We start from the raw sequence: 18848 nt of genomic DNA, 5'->3' as shown, positions 1-18848 counted from the left end.
TTAAGATGCAGGGCAGTAATATGTTCAATACGTTGTACCTGTTTTATCTGTGTTATTAGCCTTTGGTTAAATCCAGCTTGGGATCGAAACCATGACGAGATCTTTTCTATTTGATCTCCCTATGTCTTATTTGCATTGAATCATTCCCCCAAGTCTCTTTCCAGTGTGAACTCTAAAAATTTCCAACCTATTCTATTTGCATTTTCCATTATCACTCAAATATTATTCATTCTCTAGGGGTCTGGCACTTTTACTCTCTTCCTCTTTCAAGGCTTTTATTCTCTCTGACACCCTGGATCACAGTGTGAGACAGATTTCTAAAACACTAACTGTAACCTGTCTCGCCTCGTTCTCGTCTTTACATTCTGCAGCCCAATTTGACCCACATAAAGAAAAACAACGGTGGTCTGAGGGTGTGTGTGTGTGTGAAATCTGGTTGACAGCCAGATAAAACATTTGAAGCCACAAGCCAAATGTTCTGGCTACATAGGTGGTCTGATGTTCAATGCTGTATGTTGGGCTCAAGTTGACTCTCATACTTTTGGTCTGGCTCAACCTCTGAAGGAGAAAAACAACATTAAGACTAATGTAGCACATTAAAAACTGTGCTCCGTCAGCTTTACCTCCATTCCCAGACAGATGCTCGCACAGTTAAGAGCTTTTCCTGGTACATTTCTTCGACTCAGTGCAACCTCAGGAAAACAATGCAAAACCTTTACTTTTATACACAGTTTACTATTAAAGGGATAGTTCATCCCAAAATCAAAAACACACATTTTCTCTCTTACCTGTAGCGCTATTTACCAATCTAGATTCCTTGGGTGTGAGTTGTCCAGTGTTGGAGATATCGGTCATAGAGATGTCTGCAGTTTCATGTAGGAACAATTTTCTTACTACTGAACTACACCTGCCAACTGTATCAGAAGAAAGCATGCATCTACTGCTAGCTCACTTAGTACCACTAAGCTAGTTACAGCTCAGCCAAGGAGGACACCATGAATGTTTAGGCTACATCTTGATCTGTCATGAGCACAAGCCTCTCATTCATGAGTAGATGCACACTTCCTTCTGCATAGTGATACGGTTGGCAGGTGTAGTTTGGTTGAAAAAAAAAGTTCCTACATGAAACTGCTCACAACAAGGTCTGTGGATTATCTTGAGTAACAGGGTCATGATTTCTGGAAGTTCATAGAACGAACTGTCCCTTGGGAGGATGCCATGGAGGGGGCGTTTGAACGTAAGAGATTGCGCTACGCTGACCTCGTAACTGAAGCGGCAACTAGAGGCTGGAAAACTGGGGAGCTGCCGATAGAGGTGGGTTGCAGAGGCTTCGCTGCTAGATCCACCACTAGGCTCCTTGAGAAAATCAGGATTAATGGGCAGGCCCAGAGGAAAGTGGTTTAAGTATCTGGTCAATACAGCTGAGAGGTGCAGTCATCGGCTATGGCTGAAGAGAAAGGATCCTGTCTGGGCCCCTGGGTGACCAGGAAGTCACCAAACTACTGACATACACCAAGACCTGATCAGCCTGTGATGGGCAAGCCTCATTGGAGGGCGTCTTGTGATGAAGGCCAAAACACCCGATGATGATGAGGTGCTGGGGGGTGGCTTTGCCGGGTGGGCACGGCCAAAACACCTATGCTCTGACACTAAGTGTGCTGAAACTCTAGGGATTGTAACACCAAGTCCTAACTGATGAATCAGTGTTCAGTTTTTCAGATGTATTTTTTGGTGCTTTGAGCATTACAAGCCGAGTGCCATCTAGTTCCATTATATTGGAGAGAAGGCAGACATCTCCTTGGCTGATATCTCCAACATGCGGCGACCCACACCAATACAATCTGGATTTAAAATAGAACTACAGGTAAGAGGGAAAATATGTATTTTTGATTTTGGGGGTGAACTGTCCCTTTAACAAACAATCTAAACCACATATCATCTTTTATGTTCTTGAAAGTTAAAATATTATCTGACTTTATGGGGGAAATGAGATTACTGATACCACTTATATCTGTTTGTTGAATATAAGGCTACTGCAGAAAGCTATAGCTAGCTTAGCTTAGTTTAGCACAAAGACTGGAAACCAAGGAAAATATAAAATATGTATTTTCCCTGCTGGAAACGGTGAAACAGCCTCTGGAGTCTCCACTTCTTGTTGCCTGGCAACTGTTCCCCACCAGGAAACACCCTGGTGCTCTATAGGTCGATTATTGCTACCTAGAAGACCTACTGTATGCTGCCTCTTGTAAACAGTGTATACAGACTAATGATGTCATAGTTTTTCCCAGCTGTTTAACATCTTAGATAAGTCAGACTCTGATGTGTCATTAGCTTCCTGCTTTTAAGATGAAAAGAAGCACATAAACACACTGAGTCACTGATGTTTTGTGCTCTTTGTGTTGTTTGCTCGAGCTAACAGAAGTGCAGCCCCGTGAAACTCCGGTCCTCAGAGGAAAGGGAAATGGCAACCATGACAACCATGTTCAGTTCACTACATTATCATATCATTTCCAGATGCAGTACATATAATTCAAGACCTCCTCCCCCCTCCGTCTGCTGGACCTCTTATGTTTGCTCTGTGTTTTGGCTCTTAAGACGCTGAAAATATACACTATTGTGCAATCAAATGTTCCTGTTGCCCGGGCTGTCTCTAATAGCAGCAACAGCTGATGGATTATTACTCCTCCCTGCAATATGGCATCTTAACTCAGTCTGTTGAGCTTTAATTGTAACCCGTCTCATCATAAAGTCAGATTTTCACACATTGCTCTATCACTTAATCATCTCACCCTGCTAGCTTCCTGTTGCAGCACTTTTCTTTTGTAACCCAGCTCTTGCATGCACTCTGAGCCTGCAGCACTGATATGAGATGTAGCCTACACAACATTGTTTTCATAGAGAATGGCAGCAGTATTGGACTGTCAGACCCACAGAAGACAAAACAATTCCCAGAATGCCTGGAACGCTGCTATTTTCCCCAGAGTGGCGTGGTTAAAGGGTCTTGCCACAAGCAATCTGCTGTTAGCAGTGTGGCGAGCAGGAGGAGAGCTGTGGCATCCCTCCTCGCTCCGACTGTCGCTGCAGCTCAGAGGGAGGTAGGGAGGGATGGACCTCCGCAACCTGCCCATCATCCCGACTTGATCACAGGGTTGAAGAGCTAGAATCAACAGTAAATGTTTTCATGCATACTCAAGTTGTAGATAAAAGCAAAACTTGAGTCAAGCAACTGGTGTTTTTCAAATAAGCAAAGTAAAGAACAGTATTTTTCCATTTCAAGGAACAGTTTTTTAGGAACAAAGCACCAATTTCAAAGATATTTGGCATTAATCACACCAAACAGCCTTTCAACAACGGACTGCACAGCAGATGTTTCAACATATTTTCATCCTAAGTATTGTCAGATTTCATTGAGATAAGAAGGAGTGGTCACATCCATGTTAGTTTATTGTTTAATCAGTCTTGGACTCAGTTGACAATAGAGTAGATTACTTACAGAATCTAAATATATCTCTCAGAAAATAATACTGTGTTTTTGAAAGAGCATGGTAGCTTCCTGTAAATCTCTCAACATACAATATATACACATTATTCTGTATTATACATATACACTTGCATACACAGTCACAAAAGCATCACATCTGAAAGTGGATTCATCTGGACTTCTGAGGTTTTGCCGTTCAAATAGCTAAAAATGCATCAGCATACATTCGACACACGAGAACTTTGCAGGGTGTTTTTACACTTGGTCTGTCTGAACTCACTGATTATCGCTCACATGTCTTCGCACTGATGGGAGATTATGGCCCCTCTGAAATAATAAACCAAACTCAGACCTGAGCGGTAATCTGAGCCGGGGTGTGATTCGGAGCCCAGTTTGATCAAGCTTTATTTGCCGGTGGTGTGCATCGTGCAGTCGGTCCATTTGTGGTGACTGCTAATTATTACCTCTGCCCAGGAGTTTGTTTTAGGTCCGGTCTTGTACTTAGCAAGATATTAAAATAAAAAAAGTCTCAGTTTAATTTAGGCTCAGCGCTGTTGGAAAGAACCATTCGGTTATCCAGAGTGCTGCATTCTCAAGAGTGGCAGAGCACACTCTGGGTGCTTTTAATTTTCATTTAACCACAGGGCTCATATTTTAGTGTGGATCAGATTGGATTTACGAACGCACCTTGAACCTTTCCAGAAAACTAATTGGACTTGGGTGTGAGGCATTCTTGGAGTAACTGCAACCAAATTTAGATGGCACATGCACGTATCAACTATGTTATCTTGCCACAGGTGGCGCTGCAGCAACATTGTAAAGTTAGACGGTCATAACTCCAATTTCGCTATTTCCCAGCACAATTCTCTGTGTGGTTTGAGGCCAATTCAAATCTTAAATCATCTAAACATTTTTTTTAATTGATCAAAATAACAAGTTTTGAGTTTGGTTGTTGCCTCTTCACAAAATTAATGAAATAAAATCAAAGTTGACATCAGTTCTAACCAGATTAACTGCATAAAAATACTGATGCGAACACTGTCACATAATCAGAAAACTGGGAAACATTGAATTCTATTGATTATAATTCAAGTGTCACTCATTAAATGATGGCTCAAGTTTGGTAAAATATTTAAATGGACACAAGGGCACCAATCTAGAGCAAAAAATGGACACCACCTTTACAAATGTTGCTTCATTTCCTCCATCAGACTGTCACAAGCTTTGATTCAAACCGCTTATTATCTGACTGTCTGTTTGCCTTCCAGTCCTAAATGAACAGTAAGCACTGGGACTTTGAACTGAGTTCAAATAATCATTAACTGTGTCACGATAGCTTTTTTTTTTTTTTTTTTTAAATGGGGCAGCACATACTGTACCACATAATGTAAACACACAGCCTCGGTTGAAAATAAACAGTACTTCTCGCTGACTGATTGTAGATACACGCAACAGGAGTGGGGCTGTGCAGCAAAAATTTGGACACAGATTCATACCTTAATTGTAGATGTAAAATATGTAAATATTACTAGTCACAAGATGTTATAATCTCAATATTCATAATGTATGAAATGCGTTAAATCTGTGTTACAACATCTGGCAATCGAGTGAGAGCCAAACACACTTGTGGAATTAGTCCAAAGATTTTAGCATAATTATTCAAAGGTGTAAAATAAAACTGTCTACAAATATAAGTGACTGTTATTTATTGTTGTCTGTGATTAGAATATAACAGTGTGCCCGCCATCTTTTTCTCTTCAAGTGTACACCCCACCCTGCCGCTGTATCTGTTCACAGGATGATTAAAAAAACTGGCCCTCTAATTCAAAAAAGCTAATAAATAACTAAACTAATGCAGTGATGCAATAGACCTCATGCAAAAACAAGTTGTTGTTTTTTTTTCATATATTTTTCATTTTATAACTGGGGTTCATTGCTATAAGTCTGTTCACGTTTCACTAAGTGGCAGGCAAGAAAGCAAAGCAGCTTCACCAATGATGTGCAGATGACCTGACTGGATCTGAGCAGCATTACAGTTCAAAAATCTGTGACAGGTGAGTCATTTTATGATTTGTGAAGGTTTTTTATAGTGCCTCTACAGCGACCCAGTCTGGCTTCATGATTCAACTGGACAAACCTTCCGACCTCTCATACAATTCAGGGAATGTACATGCCACCTTCTCAGGGCCTTTGCTGTGACCCTGTGGGGACTTCGCTGACCCTACGTGAAGCTCTCCATGCATAATTCCTTAATCAATCACACACTGGGCAGAGGCTCTCTGCTCAAATGAAAGAGCTGATTTTTAATGAGTTGAGTTGAACTGCTTATGTTCAGCAGGTGATTTCAGCAGAAAACAAGAGGTATACCGGTTATGTCTGTCTGTCGATGTAGTTCTGTGTGACTTCAAAGTGGTGTGGATGTATATTAAATATGGTATTTATTGTGGAGCTTGACATATGTAGGGATAATCTCTTTATGCCTCACTGCTCAATTTATTAAACTGAAATGAAAACATCTCTTCACACCAGTACCTACGTCTAGCTACGGGGTAGCACTGGTGTCGAGACAGAAGATAGCTTTTGAAATTAAGAGACCATTTATATTGTATTCAACCTTTACAATGTGAAGATTATTTACTCTGATGATGAGGAATCATGTTCAGCACATTTACGTAAAAGCAATATTCAGCTCCGGAAAGGTAGAGCTGTCTTCTCATTCAAGTGATTAAGGCTTCTAGTTTGAGGGCAGTAAACGGTGATGTTAACCCGCAGCGCAAAATGACAAACAATGCATGTTGATTAACTCTGGTGGGCTGTTGATATACCGGCACCAATCATCCATCTATCAATGCAGGGTTGTGGAGTATTTTATGGTAGCTGAGATGTTTTGAACAAACTGGCGAATGCATTGCAATTATGAAAAACATGGAAACACAAATGCAAAAGCGACAACACTTTGGCAAAAGCCAACTATTATAGCCTACACATATGGAAGAGGCAAGTTCCTTTCTGTCTGAGCAGTGAGTAAAACGATGTTCGCTGGCAAACTATTATAACTATCGCTATGTGACTGTCACAAATGAGCCATGTTGTCCAATGTCTTTTCATATTTAAGAAAAGGGTCTCTGATTAACGTACAAAGGAGAACAATTTAACCTGAAGCATAAATTTAAAAAACACTGACAGTGACACTTCAAAGAAAGGGTTCAGCGACCTACCATAAATCCGATTTAATACAGCTATGTCTCCATATGGTTGCAGCTTAGGCTACATTGGTCTAATTGACTTATGTTAGCTAAATGGTGTAATGCTAACGTTACTGCATAGCTAGCTTCATAACATTAGATGGCAGATTACATAAATACGAATCCTCACATTCGTTGATGCTCACTTCCATTATCGCTTTTGCATTTTTGTTTTCCATTCAAGCATTTGTGTTTTTTGAATTTGCAGAACGTTTTGGATATGCAGTTCACTCAAATGTCTTGGTCACCGCAGTTTTTTCTTAAGAAACAAAACAACTTGGCTTCACTTAATAAGTAAAGTTAGCTATGTCAATCTGCTTGTGTTAGACAAATGCATCTGCACCATTTATTAATTATTCTTGTTGGGACTTAAACTGTATCTAGTAGCATACTGTGCAGTCATGCATGATAAAACATGTTCAACAGAACACTCAAAACACACTCGCATAAGGAAAGCTGCACCCACTGCAATGGTATAGTGCTTGTTGAGTCCCTTGCTAAAAGACATTTCATTAGTACTTGTGTGAAACTCTGCGCTGGGTATTTATCAGCTGATTGTGCCAATTTACCGCCCTCAAACTAGAAGCTCAAGTGTCTTAGTGGAGAGCTTCACTCAGTGACAAAAAAAAAAAAAAATAACAGCACTTAGTGGTTTTTTTCTTGGTTTGTCCTTTCACTGCAGAACTGGATAGATCAGATCAAGTTCTGGAAGGTGACAGGAAATTCCACAGTTAGCTATGTCGCTCTTAACACAGTCCAGAGCAGCAAGGGAGCCCAGTCAGATACTTGCTCCATGGGGGGGGGAGATAAGTGCCGCCTACGCCGAGAGGTTGAAAAGAGGGAGTGGGAGGGTTGTGGGTAATCTTCCAGGAGGGAGATCTCACGTCACCACTTGCTGCACTGTTGAGCGTTCATGAGGGCAGGACTGGTCTCTGCAGTGCAGCCTCCTGAGCAGCCGCTGAAGCTTGTTGGAGAAGTTTTTGTTCATCTGCCTGTACATGAGAGGCATCGCGAAGCTGCTTGAGAAAGCCAGCAGTTTCGACACACATCTCAAGAAATAATATGTGGGTATGTAATGTGCATTGCTAATGTACCCTGGTGCACCGGCTACAGTGTGTACCAACAGGGTCATGTAGTACGGGGTCCACAGTATAAACTGTACACAGACTGAGGCTAGCAGCAGTCTGTGGATAGAAGGGTCCAAGCGAGCTGAGTCCTGGTCCAGAGGTGTAGACTCCTTCCTGATGCGCAATATGAGCACAAAGGCATAAAGGACAGCCACAGCTGGAACCACGTAGCCGATGAACATCATGATGGCGTCCGCTGCCTCCTTGTTCTGCATTTTTGAGCACTCAACCATCTTAGTGGAGATGTGGTTGCACACATAGAAGAGCAGCGAAGAGAAGCTCGTGAGCACTGCACCGCCCCAGATGAACCCACACACATGCTTGGTATTATACACACTGGACATGTACGTGCGAGGCAGCGCCCGCTCTATATAGTAGTCCAGACTGAGCAGCGTGGTGGAATACATAATGACCAGAGACGAGATGTTGAAGAGGATGAGCAGGGTGATGTAGACCTCGTTGTTGTACTCCCACGCGTGCCAGCGGGTGAAGGTGGAACTCAGCAGCTCCACGGGCGCCACCAGGTTGAGCACGAGGCCAGCGATGGCCATGTTGACGAAATAAACATCCGGCATGGTCATGGACACCTTGTTGGAGAGGTTGACCACGACCAGCAGCACGTTGTAGCACAGCCCCAACGGGAAGCACACCAGGAGGTAGATGAGGGAGAAGACTGACAGGATGAGGCCAAAGTCCTGGCAGAGCCGGAAGTCCACGCTGGTGTCCGTCTCATTGTAAACCGTGCAGAGCCACATCGCTGGGCTCTGACACAGGCCAAGTCTCTCAACAGGCCGACTGCAGGCAGAGAGGTAGAGAGACACAAGTTAGTTGCAGAACAGATAATAAACACCATGACTGCTATCAATTACCAGTAATAATTATAGCTGAGTAATACTGACAAAAATCAAATATGGGTAGAACTAATAAAACTACTGGTACTTTCATAATGTACTTAATATAGAGTGGAAAAACAGTTTATGTGGATGTGGTAGCCATTGCTCATTTCAGTGTAAAACAATAAAATAAGTTCAGAATGTTATACAATGTACAGTATATTATTACTGTTTATACCACAGTCTGGGTGATTACTCAAGTCTGATTTAGCTGCTGTGAAATGCTCTGTGTAGGATTTAGTGGCACCTAGTGGTGAGGAATGTAAACTGCAACCAGCTGAAACTTCTATGTACCTAGCGTGAATTCCCAGTTAGAATTCCCACAATGATCATTGTTCAGGAGGTTTTTAATGGGAGCTGAATCATCTACAGAGGTCTCTTCCTCTCCAAAACAAAGGGACAAGGTGATTTAAACTGGTAAAAACACTGAATAAAACAGTTTCATGTTACAAATCAGTGTTTTTCTCCAATGCTTTTTATCGCAGATGGACCCCTAGCCCTCTCTGATAACTTAAGACCCAGATATTCATGAGGTTTTTAACCGGGAGCCGAAATATTCTAAGATGTAAAAACACTGAATGAAACTGTTTCACCCTAAAAATCTGTTTGGCTTGTTGCAGAGGGGCTGCTAACTATAGTGGCTGATGCAAAAACACAAATGCCCCTATCCTAGAGTCAGTGTTTGGTTTGTCTGTTTGAACTGCTCCCTATGCAGATAAACAGCTCATTCTAAGGTAGTAAAAACATGACAATTCTTATTTTCAGATCATTTTACAATAAAGAAAACTTACTCATATTCCATTGCTGCCACTATATTCCCATAAATCCTACACACTGGACCTTTAATTCCTGAAGCAGGACACCCACTCAGTAGTTCCAGTAACACTGTGCATTCACTGACTAAATTAATACACTGACTACACAGTATCAGCCTTTATCTACAATGGGTAACTGTAGCAACAGGGACGCAGGCAAAGCCTCCCTTTACAATTTATTGCAACACATTAACAAGCTAATATCTAATTACAATGAAACATTTCAACATGTCAACCTATTTGGAGAATACGACAACTTAGAAGGAAACACAAATAGAAAGACAAAAGAGAAATGGCACAAGGAGTTAACAACAGGGATCAAATCAAATAGGAAGTGAAAAAGATGACAAAAAACACAACAATCAAATGGGCAGTTAATAGACTGAAGCACAAATATAAAAAAAAAAAAGAAGCAAACATTGCATTGTTATTTTGTAAGTTTTACTGTATGTATGATGCATGTACTTTACGTCCAAGTCTGTGCATGCTCTGTTTTGCCTGGTCTCTTATTACTGTGTATAATTATATTGTTGAAGTAGTGATGATGCATCACAATAGAGCTAACCAATTCTCTCTGTTGCTGGCAATGGGTGTTAAATTGAAGTGCCAGGCTAAGTTCTGAGGAAGTACCACAAAAAAACAAAACTAAACCACATTCAGTTGTATTTCCTCTATGAGCACAATTCAACGTTTTCTATTCTTGGTTTCTGCGCTGGCTAGAGGAGCAAACAAGGCCTTGACACAAAAACACGTCAGCCACGGCGCAGCTATTATGCCCTGGGTAACACTGTTAATTTCACTTCACTGCATCTGACTGGCTGAATACAAACGCCTCACAATATGTTTCACTTGCTAGCTCGGCCTCACAACCCACTACTTCTCCTCTTTGAGAGCCACACTGGCCAAAGCAAGTGTTTGACGCCTCTACAAGCTTTTCCTTTGGTGCTCTGCCTCTCTTTCTCTCCCTCTATCACAGTCACATGCAGGGTCTTTGCTGCCTGTGCAGTGCCACCCTTGTGCTTTTCACATGGTCAAGCAGCCAGATAAAGAAAAACACTTCTCCAGCCTGACACTTTACAGACTGTTTTTGGCGTTGCTGCTCAGAGTTAAGCACATGCACCCTTCTGTTCAGGTTGACTAGGGGTTGGGCACGTGGTGATGGGTAGATTTATAAAGAGTGAAATGTGAAGCAGGCTCTGGCAAAGGGTCAGCGGGGATTGAGTCGCGGGGGTTGGAGTTCGGGGCAAGGTCAAAGAAGACGACCACGCGCATGTCGGGAGTGTTTGGGATCAAGCTTGACAGCGCTGCGAGTTTTGAAAAAAGCTTCTGTAATGCTGCCTTGCATAATTAACTCAGGTCCTTTTAAATAAATTATTCAAACCGCTTTGGTCAAGGAAATGGAAGATCATAAGGCTATCGCGGGACTGCAGTGATAAGTCACTCCAGTTCACTGTATTTTATTCCCGCTGTGATAATTTGGCTGTTATGTTTCAACACGTCTGGCTTCACTCCCAAAACTGGAAAGGAACTCCAAAGGATTCTCTGAAGAGCAGACAAACTTAGACATAAAAAAAATTACGTGCTAATCTGTGCAGGATTTTCTGGAAACCTCTGCCTTCAAAATACCATGGAACAAAGTGCAGGAAGGCAGTTTTGTTTTCAGGAGGATGAGTAACGATGCCAGTAAAGGGGAAACATTCTTCCGTTCACTTATGTAACACCACTACAGAAGGGCTGTTTTGGCCTTAAGCCTCAGACACAGACGCATATACACACACAAGGCCTCAGTCCCTCCTCTATACTACTCCAGTTGGCTGTAATGAGACTACAGTGGAGGCTGGAGCTCAGAGCTGGACTGGACCAGGATCAGGAGGAACAAAGTGTAGAGTTACTCTTAACAAAACAACCTGTCTTCACCAAGACAGGAGCACTGGTCAGACCTCTTGTAAACACGGCTCTCCAACATAAGCAGCCAGGGTGACTCATTTACTAAAACAGGCCTTGACACAAGTACATAATTAGCTGTGGTCGTCTCCCATAGATTATGCGCTCTTATCTGAATGTGCTGTAGATTGGAAGACGTCTGTTTACCTTTCAACAACCTCTGATCGCTTTAGGAGAAAATGACTTAAAGAGAAGTTGGTGATTGTTAAAGAGGAGACACTGCATTGTGGCTGGCTGTCCCCATTCATTAGCACCTGCTATGTACAGACGTTTTAGCCACCCTTTCATTATCGCATTGGCTTGAACTACTGCTTCTGAGAACTGACGGGAAACTAAATTTCTGCAAACAGGTTTGTGGTGTGCTGGTGTTTAATTACTTAAACAGTTTGTTTCCAAAGACGTCGTCTCCTGTTACTCCATAGATGGTATATGCCTAGTATTTGACACGAGACCTTGACAATGACAAAACAATGAGGAAATAGAGATGAAAACTGACAGCCTGTGGACACTGACACCTTGGAATTTCATACTTTTACCAACCGGATTTGACAGGAATTAATTATATGTGCTAGGGTTCGGGTATTCGCACCAAACTGTCATGGTATGGGGCTCACGGTCCGGTGCACTCAGCTGCACGTGGAATACATGGTATGTAGAGGGATGCACGTTATGTGGAACCAGACTTCATAAGTGTGAGGTTTTGGAAGCTTTTAGCCATATGCTGCAACAGGCTCTGAGGTTAGCACAAGTGGATTGGCGTGCGAGTCAAGGTACATGTCCACAGGATCTGTCATTTCCACACTTCCCATTCATTATCTATGTAAGCAGTTGTGCCATGCAATCTGGTAGCACTGTGCTGCATTTCGAAGGCAGGGCATTTGCCCCTTATTTGCATAATGCTGAATTTAGGCAACTTTATGAAAATCAGGGGCATCCGGCACAAATCACCACCTCTGGAAACTCAAGAAAACCTTTTCAACTGACTAGTGTCAGACTGATTCAGCAACTGCACTGCATATTTCTAGCCTTACTTGTTTTCAGAAACACATCTCAGTGAACTATTTTTGCAATGTAAGAGAAAGTTGCCAAACGACCGCTATATCGGTCCAGTTTGAAATCTTCGGGGAGGCAGCCTACGTGCCTAGTGGCATGCCCATCAAGCGTCCAATGCTGGGAAGCAGCACGAGCCCTCACATCTAAAAGCAGCCCAGCACACACATTAAGTCAGTCACACTATGGTGAGTACAAGTGAAATATTGGACCCGCCTTCGATTCCTGGTCTATTACAACAGCAACAGAGAAAGCATGGCATGTAAGACAAGTGTTTTCGTCATTATATGAGATGTGAATGGAAACATCTAACATGCTAACGCACATTTGACGACACCACCCAGATGTGCGGATCACCAGGATGATAAATGTTTGGGTTCTTTGAATGTTTTAATGTAGCCAAGGTGTGAGACTAATTATAACTCTCCTACTTATGCACAAGTTTAATTTTCTATTATTCAGTGTATTTTTTGGCATTTTCAGTTTCATAGCATCAGAGATGCTTATCAGTTTTATAGCCTGTTGTGACCTGTTGCCTTTTGGGAACATGTTTATTCAGTGTTCATACAGTTTAATATGCAAGTGTTTTAAATTATCCTTATTTCTATAGTTTAAAAAAAGTTGTCAAAGGACAAAATGTACCTAAGTCCCCAGGAAGAGGATTCTTTCTTTGACACTTGCACTACTGTCTGTTCAAAATAAACAGAAAGAGACATATCCTGAAACATTTGTTAGTTTATTTTTCGCTGTACCGAACCCGCACTGAACTGGGACTTCTGTGTACCATTAAACCCCTATTATGTACATATATTTTATTCATGCTGGATCATCAGGGCCTTCTTTCTAAAATCACACCCACAGGATTTCACTCTTTTAAAAATAGGCCAAACCAATTTGGCCAGACATTACAGTTGTGCCGCATGAATGGAGAAGAAAATGCCCATTAGTACAATATTAGGGAGCCATTAATTTATTCTGCATTTCCTCCAGGTCACTGCGAAGTGAAAAAACACAGTCAGGTATTGTAGCCTGGTATTTTAAACCATACGCTTGTAAATAACCACTGCTGGCTTTGCAATGTCTGCATTCATTCATTCACTCAGGGCAACCTTTGGTTTTGTCATTGCACCTTGTAGCGCTGCACATTTTGCCAGCAGCCCATGATAATGAAATCTCTAGTTTTCCACTCAGCTGAGGGACAAACAGACGAGGTGAAAGAGAAATGTCTGTTTGAATTCAGGGTAATGGGGAGCATTTCATTTTGAAGTCCATGCCAGATTCTGCCAAATCTACAGATGTTGCAGCTGAGTGAAGGTCAGAGATGTGATGTCATGAGCAAAACAACAGGCAGTATTTCAGATGTTATTACAGCATGTGCACAACCTGGGGCATAGCAACTTGTGGTGGCTGCCTCTCTTTTAAGGCAGTACTACTATGCAGTGATTTATGCAGATTGGTTACTGTAGTATGCATGTGAGTATGTGAGAATAAAACCAGGAGAAAGGTGGCTTCATGCCACTTGCTTCCTGCAGAGGTGCCATGCGTAAAGTTACACAGCTGAGTAAGAATAGCCTTAGCTCTTGTCAGATCCTTCTTGCACGACTTTGACTGCAGTCATAGACTTGGCTAAGCCCTGTCTGAACTTTTTGCCCTTCTCCGTGTCAAAAGTGGTTAAAGTTAAATATTCTCAGAGGGGGAGGCCGTGCTTCAGCATGCTTCAGCCCCACCAAACCTGATCTCGTAAGAGTGACGCCCACGTGCTTGACGTCTCAGAGTTTTGAAGCCAGATCTCGCGGGCTGATGGGAGTAGTGTGACATACTGGGCCCACACCCCTCATATATCCTTACTGGAATTTACAGGCTCTTCTCAGAAAGTACTGAGTGATGTCACATGATTCGCTGCTTGTGTCTGCGGCAACGTGCAGTGGAGCAGCAACAGAAATACTACAGAAGGGAAATAAGGTTGCATGACACACATTTCTCAGCAAACACATGCTGGGACTGTGCAATAATGTCAGAGGGGAAGTATAACACAATGCCATTTGATGCACAGAATTTCCTGGCAATTAACAGTGTATGATTTTAAGTACCTGCCCATGGAACTAAACTACTTACAGTATGAACGGCCATTAAAATGTAAATGCTTCATTTAAGAAAGTCCCTAAATCTTTTCTGGCTCTAGTGTGTTTCTCAGCTGCCTTTTATTCTTGGAAAGCAGCCCATTAACTCAGAGTATTAATGAGGGATCCGACTTCAGGTGCATGCTAATGCTGAATAACATTTTGCAAATTAAAATCACTAAGCTCTCAGAGGTGATTAAAGTACTTGCCATCGACTCCATTCCTGTAGAAGGGTTTTACATAACTCTGAACATTTTCCCCCAAATCATCATCAGTCCCCAAAGAATTGAGTCACGGCACTGGAATTGTTTTTGTTGGGAAGATAACTTGTTATTGTATGGGTTCCTCGCAAACTACAGATTTTTTTACGCAAACTGTACAAATAGGTCAATTATCCACCTGCCTGGCTTCTTCTTGTCAATCTGTTAATCTACAAGTCCTGGCAGGTTAATCGCAGAAAAATCAAACAATCCAAATTTTGATGATTTAACTGACTCTCATGCCTACACAGAGGGTGTTGAATGATGTCCAAATTGTTTTGGGAAAACAGTATTGCCTCACACCAAGTTATAGTGTAAGAGCCTCTGGTCAAGCACAGGTCACTGCCAGTCAAGACAGCCCTCCTCAGTGTCTTTTCCGGCAACATGTTGAACTGTGACAGGCATCGACAGAGTCAGAGTTCAATGGTCAGCACAAAGCAGGCTTACTGCCATTAAGCCATGGCACACATGCCCACGTCCCCTTCAGTCACATGGATGAAGTTGACGACAACAAGTGCAAAGCCTAAATCTCAAGGAGCATTTTTATTTGGTGAGCAGAACTACTTTGGCAGAGACATTTACCCAGTCTCCGTGTTGCTGACTATAATTACTGGCACATAATTAGTAACTAAAGGGAACATCTGTTAATATATGTTATTATATAGTCCCTTTAAGAGCTTATCAAAGGTGTTGAGATGTTTATGAAAACAAAGATGGCAAGCTGTGTTGAAACCAGTGGATAAAAATAAAACTCGGAGAACATATTCATGTGTATGTGTGGGAGCTGAAGAATCTAACACTGCATTACTCTGGCAGGTTATGATCTTATATTTTATGTATGAATACATAAAAATACATGTGAAAAAGTAATATTAAGTCATGGATGGCCTGGAATTTAAGGACATATATTACTAATTTGCTGATCCAGAGAGCAAAACTGCCTTCATCTTGCTGTCTACAGTTATAAACATTGCATATGGACTCATTTTGACATCCTCTAGGTGTCATGGTCATGTCATGTCAACAAGACATAAGCTATTATCCATGCACTGCACCACAACTTTAAAACTACACTTCTTATTGCCAGTGAAGCACCCTTTAACTTCAGAGATCCCTGACTGAACTGATAACTTTTCCCAGCCAGCACATGAGAAAGCTGATCGCGTGAGAAACCTCCTCAGGTGTTGTTTTCCAAATATAACCGCGTCGATAAAACTGTGGAGCTGCTCCAGCTGAACAAGGGGGGAAGAAACACGAAGCAGCCTGTGGTTATCTCTCTCTTCATTACCGCGGACATTGTGTCTCTCCATCACACTTGACTGCACAAATCAAAGCGTGGATAGCTGTCACGGCTTCACCATTATTTCTGCGGCTATTGTTGGCACAGCTCCTCACCCTCGCATCTAGTCACCTTCAACGGGGCAAATTCACTTTTCCAACACTGTGAGGTGACATTTGAAGGCAACAACATCTCAGCTGTGGGTCGCCAGAATAACAAAAGATAGTAAAACTCACCAGAAACGTAAAGCGTTGGCTCGGTGACAAACCTACGGAGGCATTGGGTTTGGATGGAGCATTTCCACTGGCATTTCTCAGTCGTTTCATTTCACAAACACACGTCCTAAAATAGTCGCTTCGGCTTCTCCCTCGCGCTCTAAAAGCGGCAGAAACTGCAAAAAGACGCGTTTAAGTGCGTTACGATGGAGACTTACTTCACCTATCAACTTTTCGGACGAGGCTTGTTCTGAAAAGGGGCCGTCCGTAACAGACTTTACTACTGCTGGAGTGCTGCTGAGCCCTACAGTGTGTACACACGTGACCCTCCCCCACTGTCTCCCCGCTCCGCTCTGTGCTGCTGCTGCTGCTGCACGGTCGCGAGGCCCGAATGGACGTTCTCTGCTCTGATTGGACGGGAGGCGGGGAGGTGGGGTGCGAGGGAGACCGAGGGGAACACACACATACACACATAACAAAAAACCTACAAACTATCAATATGTAGTGATTTATGAGAACAATGGTTTAATAACTGTAAGTATCATTATAATTTCATACGCTGTAAGTTTGAAAGGTGAAGTGCACACACTTTAATCAATGTTTTAGTGTTTCTCCATTATTTTGTTTCCTATTAGCTAAACCTCACCCTACTTAATATAGGATAGGTTCACAATTTTTTAATGTAGCAAAGGAAGACCTGTAGTGTGTCTCAAATCACATACTTCCATTAGTACACTTCCTTGTAGTATACTATGTGCACTATGTACTTATTGGCGTACTGCGCAAACTTCAAACACGGCCATTGTGCACTTACCGGAAATGACGACCACAAATTAGCTAGTTAGCAAACAAGCATTAGCATTTGTGTTATCGTTTGCTGTACAAAATCATTACAGACTGCTAAATTAACCCAATAAACATACTGCAGGCTTTTATCTGACAATAGTACAGTGGTGCTTAGTGCAAAAAACACATTTGTACAATGCACGTTCACGGTCGCACAGTCCTCGGCCGCCATTTCCAGTTTGAAAAGTGATCCCTCCCCTTCCGCTACGTAGCCAAGATGGCGAACATTGAGGGCGAGAAGTGTCCATAGTTCCACACTCAACTTCTTGACAGTTTTGAGTGCACCATCCGGGTACTCATAGTGCACTGTATTTTTCCATACTTCTCAGTGTGAATATGTACTCAAAATATTAAGTGTAAGTACAGAAGTACGCAATTTGAGACACAACATCGCAGTGTCTTCCAGTGACTTCCGCACGATAAAAATCATTTACAATTTTTCCTTAAACCTGGCTTAAAGGGACAGTTCACCCCCAAATCAAGCACCAAAAGCACCAGTGAACTCATTGTCATGTTCAAGAAACCAGTTTAAGATGATCTGAGCTTTGTGACATGGTGCGTTATCCTGCTGGAAGTAGCCATCAGAAGATGATACACTGTGGTCATAAAAGGGATGGACACGGTCAGCAACAATACTCAGGTAGGCTGTGGCGTTTAAATGATGCTCAGTTGGTACTAAGGGGCCCAAAGTGTGCCAAGAAAATATCCCACACCATTACACCACCACCACCAGCAGCCTGAACCATTGATACAAGGCAGGATGGATCCATGCTTTCATGTTGTTTACACCAAATTCTGACCCTACCATCTGAATGTCGCAGCAGAAATTGAGACTCATCAGACCAGGCAACGTTTTTTCCAATCTTCTATTGTCCAGTTTTGGTGAGTCTGTGTGAATTGTTGCCTCAGTTTCCTGTTGTTAGCTGACAGGAGTGGCACCTGGTGTGGTCGTCTGCTGTAGCCCATCTGCTTCAATGTTTGTTGGTTCAGAGATGGTCTTCTGCATACCTTGGTTGTAACGAGTGGTTATTTGAGTTACTGTTGCCTTTCTGTCATCCTGAACCAGTCTGGCCATTCTCCTCTGACCTCTGGCATCAACAAGGCATTTTCATCCACAGAACTGCCGCTCACTGGATACCTATCCTTTCAACAGTGGTTCTGAACTAGGGGTCTGAGAACCCCCAAGGGTCCTTGAGGGAGTCCTAGAGGGACCCCTCTCAAAAAAATACTCTTATCACAGATTTCACTTTCTCCGCAGTTGTCTCCTGAACTATAGTTGACAACAAAAGAATTCTGGTCTTAATAATATCTTACAGCCACAATCTTTTAGCGTGGAGGTCCCTGAAATAAAATCCTATCAAATGGGGTGCCGTGACCTAATGTTTATCAATTTAAGAGTCCTTGACATGGAAAAGGTTGCAAATCACTGCTTGAACCCAGTTATCTTTGTGACGCCTAACCATGAACAGGAGTTCAAAATGAAAACAGCCCTGCATTTAAACAATACCAGAGATTGTGTTGTTTCAGATTCCAGCAAGATTTGAAATATGATCCATGACGGCCAGTAAAAGAT

The 18848-nt window shown here is 42.3% G+C and overlaps 1 protein-coding gene across 1 annotated transcript; it reads right to left on the bottom strand.

Annotated features, from left to right (window-relative positions):
• Window positions 1–7471: 7471 nt before the first annotated feature.
• Window positions 7472–16762, bottom strand: gpr146 (G protein-coupled receptor 146). The gene is made up of 2 exons (XM_033645296.2): window positions 16451–16762; window positions 7472–8648 (listed from the first exon to the last, which is right to left on the bottom strand). The coding sequence occupies exon 2, from the start codon at window positions 8606–8608 to the stop codon at window positions 7607–7609; it is 1002 nt and encodes a 333-aa protein (XP_033501187.1). The 5' UTR covers window positions 8609–8648; window positions 16451–16762; the 3' UTR covers window positions 7472–7606.
• Between the last annotated feature and the right edge of the window lie 2086 nt (window positions 16763–18848).

The sequence above is a fragment of the Epinephelus lanceolatus genome, chromosome 18, assembly GCF_041903045.1.
Source record: "Epinephelus lanceolatus isolate andai-2023 chromosome 18, ASM4190304v1, whole genome shotgun sequence".
NCBI lineage: Eukaryota > Metazoa > Chordata > Actinopteri > Perciformes > Serranidae > Epinephelus > Epinephelus lanceolatus.
This window is presented reverse-complemented; position numbering and strand designations above follow the sequence as displayed.